Source organism: Embiotoca jacksoni, unplaced genomic scaffold, assembly GCF_022577435.1.
Source record: "Embiotoca jacksoni isolate LCO1_2020_lvr unplaced genomic scaffold, fEmbJac1.0.p SCAF_35, whole genome shotgun sequence".
NCBI lineage: Eukaryota > Metazoa > Chordata > Actinopteri > Embiotocidae > Embiotoca > Embiotoca jacksoni.
Genome location: NW_027185387.1, coordinates 9456 through 22445, shown reverse-complemented (window position 1 = coordinate 22445; position 12990 = coordinate 9456). Strand labels below are relative to the sequence as shown.

The 12990-nt window shown below is 44.9% G+C and overlaps 1 protein-coding gene across 1 annotated transcript; it reads left to right on the top strand.

Annotated features, from left to right (window-relative positions):
* Positions 1–4913: 4913 nt before the first annotated feature.
* Positions 4914–7525, top strand: LOC138208045 (tripartite motif-containing protein 16-like). The gene has a single exon (XM_069165683.1). It carries the CDS (start codon positions 4932–4934, stop codon positions 6606–6608), a length of 1677 nt encoding a protein of 558 aa, XP_069021784.1. The 5' UTR covers positions 4914–4931; the 3' UTR covers positions 6609–7525.
* Positions 7526–12990: the final 5465 nt, after the last annotated feature.

Below are 12990 nucleotides of genomic sequence, written 5' to 3'. Positions count from 1 at the left end.
CCTAAAAGAGGGAACATTGGAGAAGCAAGGTGATGCTGTAGCAAGCAAAGCTGTGCAACGTCCAATGTCACATTATCTCTGAGGCAAGAACATCAGCTTCTGCACATTGCTGTGGTGGAAATGAGAAACTATTGTCTTGAATGCATATTTGTTCATCAAATCTAAAATCTTATATTTAATAGAGATAAACGTGTCGGTCACATTATCTTGTTTCAAAGTGATGAATAACCTAAAGCAAATATATCATGATTCTTACAGAGTTACTAAAGTTATGACAACAAATGGTAGGACTGTAAGAGGGCCCACCAGACCTTTGGGAACTGCCTGTGAAAGTACAGTATTTCATCTCAATGTTCTGGCAGCAGAACAATTTCAACACAAAAGACTATTTATTATCTGAAGGGTGCAGAGCAGGTGTCAGTCAGCCAAGTGGGTCACCAGTGCAGGATTACTCCTTACTACAACCCCACAAGCCCCATTAATACACTTTGTTTAGTGACAATTTGTCCTGCAGTCTTTGTTCACTAGAGCTGCAACTGACGATTATTTTTTTAACGATTTATCTGTCGATTAACTGATTAGTTGTTTGGTTTTTAAAACGTCAGCAAATGGTGAAAAACGTTGACCAGTGTTTCCCAAAACCCAAAGTACAACCTGAAATTTTCTGTTTTGTCTTCCACAACCAAAAAAGTACTCAATTTATCATCATGGTCGAGCAAATATTGAAACATAAAATGTTGCCATATGTTATATTGTATGTAATTTATATATTCCAGCTGGCCTGGGAAGACCTCGGGATCCCCCAGGATGATCTGGAAGATGTTGCAGAGGAGAGGAAAGTCTGGGCCCACTTGCTTGACACCGCGACCCGATCCCAGATAAGCGGAAGAAGACGGATGGATTTTGCAATCCGTGAATTTGATCATTTCTTCATTACAAAATGGCTCGAAAAACATGAACTGATTATCAAAATAGTTATTAGTAATTTTCTGCGATCAACTAATCCACCAATCGTTGCAGCGTTATTGCCCATTAAACCTTATTGTCAGTCAGTTGAGGAAAATAACACACAAAGTAAACACTGTACATCTATATCACAGGTCTAAAAACCTCAACTCGTGCAACTATAGCTCACGTTTTTGGGTGCAAGATATACTACTGATGTATTAGCTGGATGTTTGAGGAATTAGAGAGTGTGTTATGACAATGTCACCTTAACGTTACAACACAAAGTTGCATGTCAAATAAGAGGAAAACGAGTCCCTCAATGTCCAAGTTTGTCCCGCAGCGTTCCTCCAGAGCAGCAGTAACGTTAGGCTGTTCTATTTAAAGAGGACGAGGGTTAACCTGTTTCCTGTGTTGTGGCAGCTCACGTGATAACGTTTCACACGCCAGCACATTAAAACGGAGCAACTGACACCATATCTGACTGACGACGTGCCCTCCGTTTAGATCAAACCGGATGGTTGGTACACTGTTTAAAGCAGACGCTTCAGGCGTCAGCTACACGGTTCGTTTTCTTCGTTACGTGACGCTAACTTAGCTGTAAAGTTTAGCGAGCCGTCTGCAGTTTATTAGAGACACCTAAACACGTCCGGTGACAAATGAAGATGTAGATGTAGATGTAACGTCAACAGTTCCCACTTTCAGCCGCTGTCTTTGATCAATATAACGTTAGCTCCCCCACGATACGGTCTGTGGATTATCTACGGCACACATTTAGTGCCTGGAAATCTCTGCTCGCCAAGATGAGGAGCTACCTGTCTACTTCCCAATATGCTAACCAGGAGAAGGAGACACCCTCTCCCCAAGGTGAGCAAATAAAACGCTTCCAAAGAGGAAGCTTTCCCTTATGGTGAAGATGTGTCATGATGGTGAACATCGTACCAACAGTAAAATATGGTGGTGGTAGTGTGATGGTCTGGGGCTGTTTTGCTGCTTCAGGACCTGGAAGACTTGCTGTGATCAATGGAACCATGAATTCTACCGTCTACCAACAAATCCTGAAGGAGAACGTCCGGCCGTCTGTTCGTGACCTCGAGCTGAAGCCAACTTGGGTTCTGCAGCAGGACGATGATCCAAAACACAGCAGCAAGTCCACCTCTGAATGGATGAAGAAACACCAAATGAAGACTTTGGAGTGGCCTCGTCAAAGTCCTGACCTGAATCCTGTTGAGATGCTGTGACATGACCTTAAAAAGGAGGTCGGTGCTGGAAAACCCTCCAATGTGGCTGAATTACAACAACTCTGTAAAGATGAGTCGGCCAACATTCCTCCACAGCTGGAAAAGACTCGTTGGAAGTTATCGCAAACGCTTGATTGCAGTTGTTGCTGCTGAGGGTGGTCCAACCAGTTATTAGGTTTAGAGGGAAACACTTTTTCACACAGAGCCATGTGGGTTTGGATTGTTTTTCTCCCTTAACGATAAAAACCTTCATTTAAAAACTGCATTTTGTGTTTACTTGTGTTATCGTTGACTAATATTTCAATTTGTTTGAAGATCTGAAACATTTAACTGTGACTAACGTGCAAAAACATAAGAAATCAGGAAGGGGGCAAAGACTTTTTCACACCACTGTATGTAATATCAGGATCTGAACTTCTATAACCAAGATTGTTCAGGTTACCATGGTTACAGTTCACTTCATTTCAATTCCTGGGTTCGGTAAGGAGATCGGTGGCAGCGACTCTATGAGAGCAATGAGACCTCCAGCACACAAAGCACACACAAGCAATGATTCAAGTCTTAATGAGGGTATATAATTACACAATGAATGAAACCAGCTCACATGAACTCACTTCAGCTCTTCAACAAAATCATATTAATTCCACTTCAATCAAATTAGCAGGTAACAAAATTGGATGTTCAAGCGTGGAATTGAATATTATGTCCAATAATGTCTCTCAAATCAGGTCTAAACCTCTGAACTCTGTTGAAGCCAAAATCATTCAGTTGTTCCATCTTAATAGTCTGTTTTAGTCCTTGACAGCTGTCAGTCAAAGTAGGTCTGGTATTTCTATCTTTGAAGTTCCTTAACGTTCAACAGTTCACCGTTAGTCTCTTCCAACGGATTTGAGTTTGTTTGTTGGAATCCAAATAAAACTCGGAGATCTCAGAAACAAAGTGCAAATCAAATGGGATCCTTTGAAGTTTCTGGGATTTTCTTCCTCCCGCCTCTTGACACGGTCCAGCATCCCCGAGCAGCGGTGAAGATCCAGACGGGATAGCAGACGAAGCAGCTCGTCATCACTTCATGAATCCCTCAACAAAAACAGCCTGGACACAAGTGTGCAGAACATCATTACATAGTCCGACTTTACTCTTGTTTTACTTCCATCACATCAGATTTACACTCAACTTTCACAACTTTCAACACTTGTGACCGAATGATCTCATTTTGCCTCCATTTCAAACAACACACTTCCGAAATGTTGTTCTCCTGACTGCTTTTGACTTTGCTATGTTCCTCAAGGGAAATTACTCCCAATTCTCGGACACAACTTAGTTAACGAGATAACTTCAGGTAGCAACTCACCTGGATAATCCACTTAATGGGGAAGAAACGCCCGACGGAGTTCGTCCCGGTGACAACTTCTCCCTCGACAGGTAACTCTCACTGGAAATACGGAGAAATTCACTGAAGTCTCTCGGGAATCTCCAAATGTCGGTTAACGGCTCCGCTACGAGCAACCGGCAGGACGTTCAGAGCACGAGCTCGCTTGGTGACACGTTTAGGGAACGTCTGTAAATTGGGCTACTGAACATGACCTGGGTTCCGTCATGTTTTACAGTGTTCGGAGGCTGCAGAGACAAACTGCATTGTTGAATTAAGGTGTGAGCGGCGACACGAAGGAAATGATTCACCGGTGTGACGGGACTTTAAGAGGAAAAGAGAAGAAATCACGGAACAAAAGTCATTGACAGGATTTGACTGATTTAACGGGGGAACAAGCTAAAGCTTCACGTGATGAATAACGATGTTCAAGATGTTGTTTTGATCAATTCATGCTGATCTTAGTTGAGTTTTTATTCCAGCTGGAGTCATTGAGGATCAACTAACAAACTTCTGCAGCAATTTTAAATAAAAAGACGTTCATGAATCATTTTTATCATGTTTTTTGAGTCACAGCAAAGTTGTTTTTATTCATATTATTTTCCACTTATAATGTTAATGGATACAGGTTCTTCTTTCTTGTGGGTCCAGTTTTATAGTTACATTAGAGTTGATTTATTTTTGCTTCTAGTCTTGAATTGATCTGATCATGTCTGCATGTTGATTATAATCAGAGTCAGCTGCAATATGACGGGTTTATTGTGTCATTAAAATATATGGATGGACTTTACGTTTCTCTCCAGGTGGGGAGTCTGCAGTTGTGTGACTGTTGTGTTCTTTGTTCTTCTTCTTTTTACCATTAAACTATTTTTCCAGAATTCTTTTGCTCTTTTCCCAATTTTGTTTTTAAACGTGTTGCTCAAAATGAGCATTTTATTTTCAGACAAACAATTCAAATTCTCGGTTTTAACTTTTGACAGATGAGCTCATGATGAGAACTGAGGAGCATCTGTAAACCCAGAGATCCCAAGAAGAGTTCGCCTCCTAAAAACTGACCTCAGCAAGGTTTTTTTAAATGCTGTAAACAATAAAAGGGTTAAACACACAGTGTCTGCTTCAAACCGCTCGTCTTCCTGGAATCAGTCAGAGCCTGATAACCCCTCCCTCCTCTTCCTGATATGAAACACAGCAGGTCCGTCCGCACGTTTCCTTGTTCCCTCCCCTTTAGATCTGCACTTCACAGACGGGTGGAACCAACATGCTGGAAGAGCTGAAAGGCCCCATTCACTGCAGAAACACATGATGTGGAGATCGGTGCTCAAACTAGTTTCAACTTTGGACATTGAAAGACACAGTCGCTGCTGCTGAGAGGTGAAATGGCGCAGAGAGGAGTTCAGCTGGACCGAGACAAATTTTCTTGTTCGATCTGTCTGGACCTGCTGAAGGATCCGGTGACTATTCCCTGTGGACACAGCTACTGCATGAGCTGTATTAAAGTCCACTGGGATGAAGAGGACAAGAAGGGAGTCTACAGTTGTCCTCAGTGCAGGCAGACCGTCTCACCGAGACCCGCCCTGGTGAAAAGCACCATGTTGGCAGATTTAGTGGAGGAGCTGAAGAAGACGGGACTCCAAGATGCTCCTGATGATCTCTGCTACGCTGGACCTGAAGATGTGGCCTGTGACGTCTGCAGGGGGAGAAAACTGAAAGCTATCAAGTCCTGTTTATCCTGTCTGGCATCTTACTGTGAGAAACACCTCCAACTTCACTATGACGCAGCTCCATTGAAGAAACACAAGCTGGCCGACCCCTCCAAGAAGCTCCAGGAGAACATCTGCTCTCGTCACGACGAGGTGATGAAGATCTTCTGCCGCACCGATCGGCAGATTATCTGTTATCTCTGCACGATGGATGAACACAAAGGCCACGACACCGTCCCAGCTGCAGCAGAGAGGACGGAGAAGCAGAAGGAGCTCGAGGGGAGTCGAGGAAACATCCGGCAGGAGATCCAGGAGCGAAAGAAAGACGTGCAGCTGCTTCAGAGGGAGGTGGAGGCCGCCATCGCCTCCGCCAAAGAAGCGACGGATCACAGCGAGGAGATCTTCGCCGAGGTGATCCGTCTCATCCAGAAAACCAGCAGCGACGTGAAGCTGCAGGTCAGATCCCAGCTGGAAACCGAAGTGAGTCGAGTCAGAGAGCTTCAGGAGAAGCTGGAGCGGGAGATCGCCGAGCTGACGAGGAGAGACGACGAGCTGAAGCGGCTCTCGCACGCAGAGGATCACAACGAGTTTCTGAGCAACTACTGCTCGCTGTCAGCACTCGGAGAGTCCACACACTCATCCGCCGTCGACACTCGTCCTCGGAGATACTTCCAGGATGTGACGGCAGCTGTGTCGCAGACCAGAGATAAACTACAGGACGTCCTGAGGGAGCAACGGACCGACATCTCACTGACAGTGACCCAAGTGGATGTTTTACTGTCACAACCGGAGCCCAAGACCAGAGCTGGATTCTTAAAATATTCAAGTGAGATCACACTGGATCCAAACACAGCATATAAACACCTGTTATTATCTGAGGGGAACAGAAAAGCAACATATAAACAAAAAAAACAGTCTTATTCTGATCATCCAGACAGATTCACTTTCTACCGTCAGGTCCTGAGTAGAGAGAGTCTGACTGGACGTTGTTACTGGGAGGTGGAGAGGAGAGGAGACATAGTTGGAGTCGCAGTCGCATACAAGAATATCAGCAGAGAAGGAAACTCACGTGAATGTTTATTTGGACGTAATGACAAATCATGGTTATTAGATTGCGACTTGGACGGTTATAGATTTTATGACAACAAAGTCCAAACTAAAATCTCAGGTCCTCTGTCCTCCAGAGTCGGAGTGTACCTGGATCACAGTGCAGGTATTCTGTCTTTCTACGACGTCTCTGAAACCATGACTCTCCTCCACAGAGTCCAGACCACATTCACTCAGCCGCTCCATGCTGGAGTTAATGTTTACTGGAAGGAAGGAAAATCTGCTGAGTTCATTAAAGTCACATAGACAGAAGTGATTAAAGGGACAGTTGGTTAAAACGTGTTTGTCTTCACTGCACTGAGATCAGCTGTCAGTCCCACTTTTCCGTCTCTAAATGTTTCAGGAACATGTTTTCTTTGTTTGGTGTGTTTTACGTGTTGTTGTGTCTCCTCCGCTGCCCGGGCCTTCACTATCTCACTCATCTGGAATCACATTCATCGGTTCTGACGGACCGAACGCTGCCGCTGGTCTAATCCATGTAAAGACCAGGTCGTGGAAACTGTGCCGATCGTTATTTGATCGTACACAGATGATATTCTGAGTCAGAAGCAGCTGATTGTGTGGATGAAGGGAATCTGTGCATGAAATCGTTCAACTAAAGTCATTTAGAGGATTTTACTCATTTAATGTGGGAACAAACTGAAGCGTTACATGATGTGTAAAGATGTTGTTTTTGGAATTAATGCTGAAGTTAGCTTAGTTTTTATTGTTATTATTCCAGCTGGAGTCATTGAGGATCAACTTTAACCAACTTTGAAATCAAAAGAAGGTTAATAGTCGTTTTTATTATGTTTTTAGAGCAATAGCTAATTTTTTTAATGATTATTTTCCACTTATAATGTTAATGGATACAGGTTCTTCTTTCTTGTGGGTCCAGTTTCATAGTTACATTAGAGTTGATTTAGTTTTGCTTCTAGTCTTGAATTGATCTGATCATGTCTGCATGTTGATTATAATCAGAGTCAGCTGCAATATGACGGGTTTATTGTGTCATTAAAATATATGGATGGACTTTACGTTTCTCTCCAGGTGGGGAGTCTGCAGTTGTGTGACTGTTGTGTTCTTTGATTTGATTTCATATAATCTTTGTTCTATCTGTTGTTTTGACTATTAATACTGTTGTGTTGAAAAATCAATAAAGTTCACTGAGTGCAAACATTCAATATCTTCAAATGCTGCATTTGTTCACCATCATTTGGTTCATCAGAGTATTTTGTCTGGAAGCAGCTGAGTGTTTTCTCCAGCGAGCCAGTCGGTCATTGACTTCTATTCATTTAAATACGGTAAAAAATAATAATAATAAAATAGCACGTTCTTTTTTTAAATCAAAGTGTTTATGTCGACATGTTCACCATGATGGAATAATTTATTACAATTATTTAAAAAAAACAAAAAAAAACAAAAAAAAAACACATTTATTTTAAAATATAGTAGCCGATATTAAATTGCATGTTTTGGGGATATCCTTGTATTCAAAGTAAAATAAAAAAATGTAAAAACACTTTAAAAAGTTACTGTTTGTTTAAGATATTTTCAAAAGTCGATGATATAAAGTATCAAAAGGAGAAGAGCTGAGGAGGAGAGGAGAGGAGGAGCGGATGTGAGGAGGTGAGGAGGAGAGAAGTTTCAGGAGAGGAGGTTCAGGAGAGGAGAGGACGTGAGGAGGAGAGGAGGTTCAGGAGAGGATGTGAGGAGGAAAGGAGGTTCAGGAGAGAAGAGGAGGTGAGGAGGTTCAGGAGAGGAGAGGATGTGAGGAGGAGAGGAGGTTCAGGAGAGGAGGTTCAGGAGAGGAGAGGATGTGAGGAGGAGAGGAGGTTCAGGAGAGAAGAGGATGTGAGGAGGAGAGGAGAGGAGGTGAGGAGGTGAGGATGTGAGGAAGTGTGGTGGTGAGGAGGAGAGGACGAGAGGAGAAGAGGAGGTGATGATAGGAGAGGAGGAGGAAAGGAGAAGAGGAGGTGAGGAGGATAGGAAGAGAGGAGGAGAGGAGAGGAAGAGCGGATGAGAGGAGGAGGGGAGGTTCAGGAGAGGAGGAGAGGATGTGAGGAGGTTCAGGAGAGGAGGTGACTCTAAGCTAACGTGTCTGAGTCTCCTGAAGTTCTCTGTCACCACGGTAACATGAATGAGTGATCAGCGTCTCTCAGTAAAGTGACTGGCACCTTATTCTTCTCCTCTCCAGGGAGAAAAACATCTGAGAGATGAAAGGTTTAAACTGGGATCTCCATCATTCTCTGGTTCAGAGAGACTTTCAGGAAGCCAGACAGATTTTATGAACCCAACATCTGCAGGATTTTTACAGAACTTTGTCTGTCCTTCTTTTTAAGAGCAGGACGCAGCGCGATTCAACGACCCGACTCACGACCATAAAAACACTCGCGGCTCTCGCTTTGACTTTTTATCATATTTTAGACGACATGCTATAGCAGGGGTGGGCAAAGTACGGCCCGCGGGCCACATCCGGCCCGTTGGTCTCTTTAATCCGGCCAACTGAAGATTGGTACAGAATTGCCCAAATCAAATCATATCATAATTACGACTGCATTCATTTGTAATACCTGGCGGTCCACCAGGTGGCGCACTAGGCGCAGTGATACGTTGACTTGATTTTGCGGAGGCCCGGCTGCTCTCTGTTGTTACTCTGCTGCTGCTCTGAACACATCTGCAACAATGAACGGGCCAAAGAAAAGAAAAGTCGACAGCGAGCGCCGAGTGTTTAATAAGGAACGGACGACTAAATCCTTTTCCACTGAAGTCCGGTCGAAGGCCGTGTGTCTTATTTACCAAGAAACCGTCGCGGTTTTAAAGGAATACAACATCAGCCGTCACTTTTCCACCGAGCATGCTGATTGCGCGAACAAGCAGTCAACGCAGGAACGGACCGCTCGGAGGTCGGCAGATAGTTTGGAGCAAAACACCTTCATCTGACAAACTGCCGTCCAAGAATCAAGCACCAAGACAAGTTATTTGCTGGCATTCAAATTAGCAAAGACCAGCAAGCCTTTCTCCGAAGGGGAGTTTCTCAAAGAGTGCTGGTGGAGACAGCAGGTGTCTGGTGTCCTGAGAGAAAAACAAATTAGAAAACATGAGCTCATCACGCAGGACAGTGACGAAGACTTGGCGAGCAGGATAAACAAAGAAGCGGAGTCATTTACAAGATATTTCTTGGCACTGGACGAAAGTAACGACATAAAGGACACCGCTCAGCTTTTAATGTTTATCAGAGGGATTAACGACAATTTTGAGATAACGGAGGAGTTTTTGGCCGTAAAATCCCTGAAGGGGAAAACGCGGGGAGAGGACTCGTCGTGTCGGGGGTCATCGAGAGGCACGAGCTACCTCACCAACGTTACCACGGACGGATCGCCAGATTTGACTGGAAAAAACGTCGGGTTGCTCAAAAGAATCCAGGAGAGGGTGAAAGAGGACAACCCTGAGCAGGAGGACATTTTCTTACGCTGTGTAAATCCGTCCTGCAGCTCGACCACGTAGTGAAGCCAGTTGTAGAAGTGGTGAACTTTATTGGAGCGAGGGGACTTCACCATCGTCAGGTTATTAAGTTTCTTGAAGAAACTGACTCTGATCACCAGGACTTGCTTCACCACTCCAACGTCCGCTGGTTAAGTTTGGGGAAAGTACGTCAACGAGTGTTGGAGCTCAAACGGGAGATTATCTCATTTTTGGAGCTACTTGAGAAAGCTGACGGTTTTCCTGAGCTGAGTGACAGATTGTCTTTGTGATTTATCTTTTGCTGAGGACGTACTGACACACATGAATGAGCTGAACGTGAAGCTACGAGGGAAAGACCAGTTTGTCCATGAAATGTACACAAACGTCAGAGCCTTCAAAACCAAGCTAGCTTTATTCTCAAAGCAAATGTCAAACAAGTCATTCGCTCATTTCCCACACTGGCTACGCTGAAAGACGTCCTGGACATGAAGACAGACAGGACATCACTGGACGACCCGCACGGAAAATTCTGCCATCGGTTCTCTGATTTTGGAAAAATTGACATGTCTCTTAAGCTGGTGTCGTGTCCATCCAGCTGGTGTCGTGTCCCTTCAGCTGGTGTTGTGTCCCTCCAGCTGGTGTCCCTTCAGCTGGTGTTGTGTCCCTTCAGCTGGTGTCCTGTCCCTTCAGCTGGTCTCATGTCCCTTCAGCTGGTGTCGTGTCCCTTCAGCTGGTGTCTTGTCCCTTCAGCTGGTCTCCTGTCCCTTCAGCTGGTGTCGTGTCCCTCCAGCTGGTCTCATGTCCCTTAAGCTGGTGTCCCGTCCCTTCAGCTAGTCTCATGTCCCTCCAGCTGGTGTCATGTCCCTCCAGCTGGTGTCACGTCCCTCCAGCTCATGTCACGTCCCTTCAGCTGGTGTCCCGTCCCTTCAGCTGGTCTCATATCCCTTCAGCTGGTGTCGTGTCCCTTCAGCTGGTGTCTTGTCAGGTGTCGTGTCCATTCAGCTGGTGTCGTGTCCCTTCAGCTGGTCTCATGTCCCTTCAGCTGGTGTCGTGTCCCTTCAGCTGGTGTCATGTCCCTCCAGCTGGTCTCATGTCCTTCCAGCTGGTCTCATGTCCCTCCAGCTGATGTCATGTCCCTTCAGCTGGTGTCATGTCCCTCCAGCTCATGTCACGTCCCTTCAGCTGGTGTCCCGTCCCTTCAGCTGGTCTCATATCCCTTCAGCTGGTGTCGTGTCCCTTCAGCTGGAGTCTTGTCAGGTGTCGTGTCCATTCAGCAGGTGTCGTGTCCCTTCAGCTGGTCTCGTGTTCCTTCAGCTGGTGTCGTGTCCCTTCAACTGGTGTCATGTCCCTTCAGCTGGTGTCACGTCCCTTCAGCTGGTGTCACGTCCCTTCAGCTGGCGTCTTGTCCCTTCAGCTGGTGTCACGTCCCTTCAGCTGGCGTCTTGTCCCTTCAGCTGATGTCATGTCCCTTCAGCTGGTGTCCTGTCCCTCCAGCTGGTCTCATGTCCCTCCAGCTGGTCTCTTGTCCCTCTAGCTGGTCTCATGTCCCTCCAGCAAGACCCTGAAACGGCGCCACAGGAGTTTCAGTGTGAACCGATTGATGTCCAATGTGACACCGTCTTCAAGGAGAAGTTCAACTCTCTTAAACTGGATGAGTTTTCTGCTTCATTAAAGCAGCCAAATGTCCAAACATCCAGAAGATGTCCCAGAGGATGCTGGTGTTGTTTGTCTCTACGTATGTGTGTGAACAGACTTTTAGTGTGATGAACACCAACAAAGCACCTCACAGATCCCAGTTGAGTGATGAACACCTCAGATCTGTTCTGAGAACACAACAAAACTAACAGCAGACTTCGATGCTCTGACAGAGAAGGTGATCAACAACACTGTTCCCACTAAAAGTCAATGGAAGTATGAACACTGTAACGCCTTTGTTATGTTTCTGTTTGATATGTGTGCATCTGGTGCTGGCCCGGCCCGTCTGTCCAATTTTAAAAGTCAATGAGGCCCCTGAGACAAAAAGTTTGCCCCCCCTGTGCTATAGTATGACCAAATAAAACGATGCTATATTAGCACAGTGGCACGGCACAGTAAATATGAAGGCCATGGTTACGAGTCCAGCTGGAGACATTTATGGATTTGTCCAAATACTGAAAAAAAACCAACTAATTTTGGGGAAAAAAAACTAAAATAAAAACGTACGGCTTTAGTGTGTCGTCCCAAATATGATTAAAAAGTCGTACTATAGCACAGGGGTCGGAAATTAATTGTCCCAAAGGGCCTCATGAGAAACTGGGACTGTTGTGGAGGGCCGGACCAACAGGCTGAACTCAATTCTGCTCAATATTAATTTGATCTCTTTCTAAAAAGAAATAAATTGTCTGGTTTTCATCAGCTGCTACTGGTAGTAGTAGATGTTACAATTAGGCTGTTAAAAGGTGGTGCAGGCGTTGTAGAAACATCAACATTACATCACTATTCAATCAACGTTCACAACCCAGATGTAGAAAATGAGCATGTTTTTGCAGTATTTCAAAGACCAGCATGAAATGAACTTTGTAGAAAAAAGTAAGAAGTGCTCTTGATATGTTGTTTGTAGTCTAATGACCTCATTGGCTGTTTTTCAGGTCTTTGTTTTTGTTCAGTGAGAGAAATCCAGTCTGTGTTGGGGCTTGAACAAGTGCACTGAAGTCAGCTTGAATGTCTGAGGTGGACATGTGAAGGACAGCTGACAGGTGATGGTCAGTGAGAGAGGATCCGTATCTGGATTTGTTCAACTTCATCACGGAGAACGTTTGTTCACATATGTAGGCAGATCCAAAGAGAAGCAGCATCTTCTGAGCACGCCTCCTCATGTGTGGAAAGTTCTCCTCTTTGAGAAAGGACTACAAATCCAGCAGTGATCCTGACTGATGGTGCGGCTTCTCTTAGTGTCGGCTTGTGAGTGACAACGTTGCTAACAGCGAACTCACGTCTCCTGGAAATGTCTGTTGGCCAAAACAATACAGTGAAGGCGCAAACGCTCGCAGCCACGCACGAGTGTTTGGAAATGAAAAGAAGTAGCAGTCGCCTTCAAAAGAAACAGGACGGGCAGTTGTATTGCACGTGTAACCCTTGCTGTTGTAGCACGTCATCTTTTACTAAAGGGTAATCTACGATGCTAACCCCGGCCCTACTATCTATG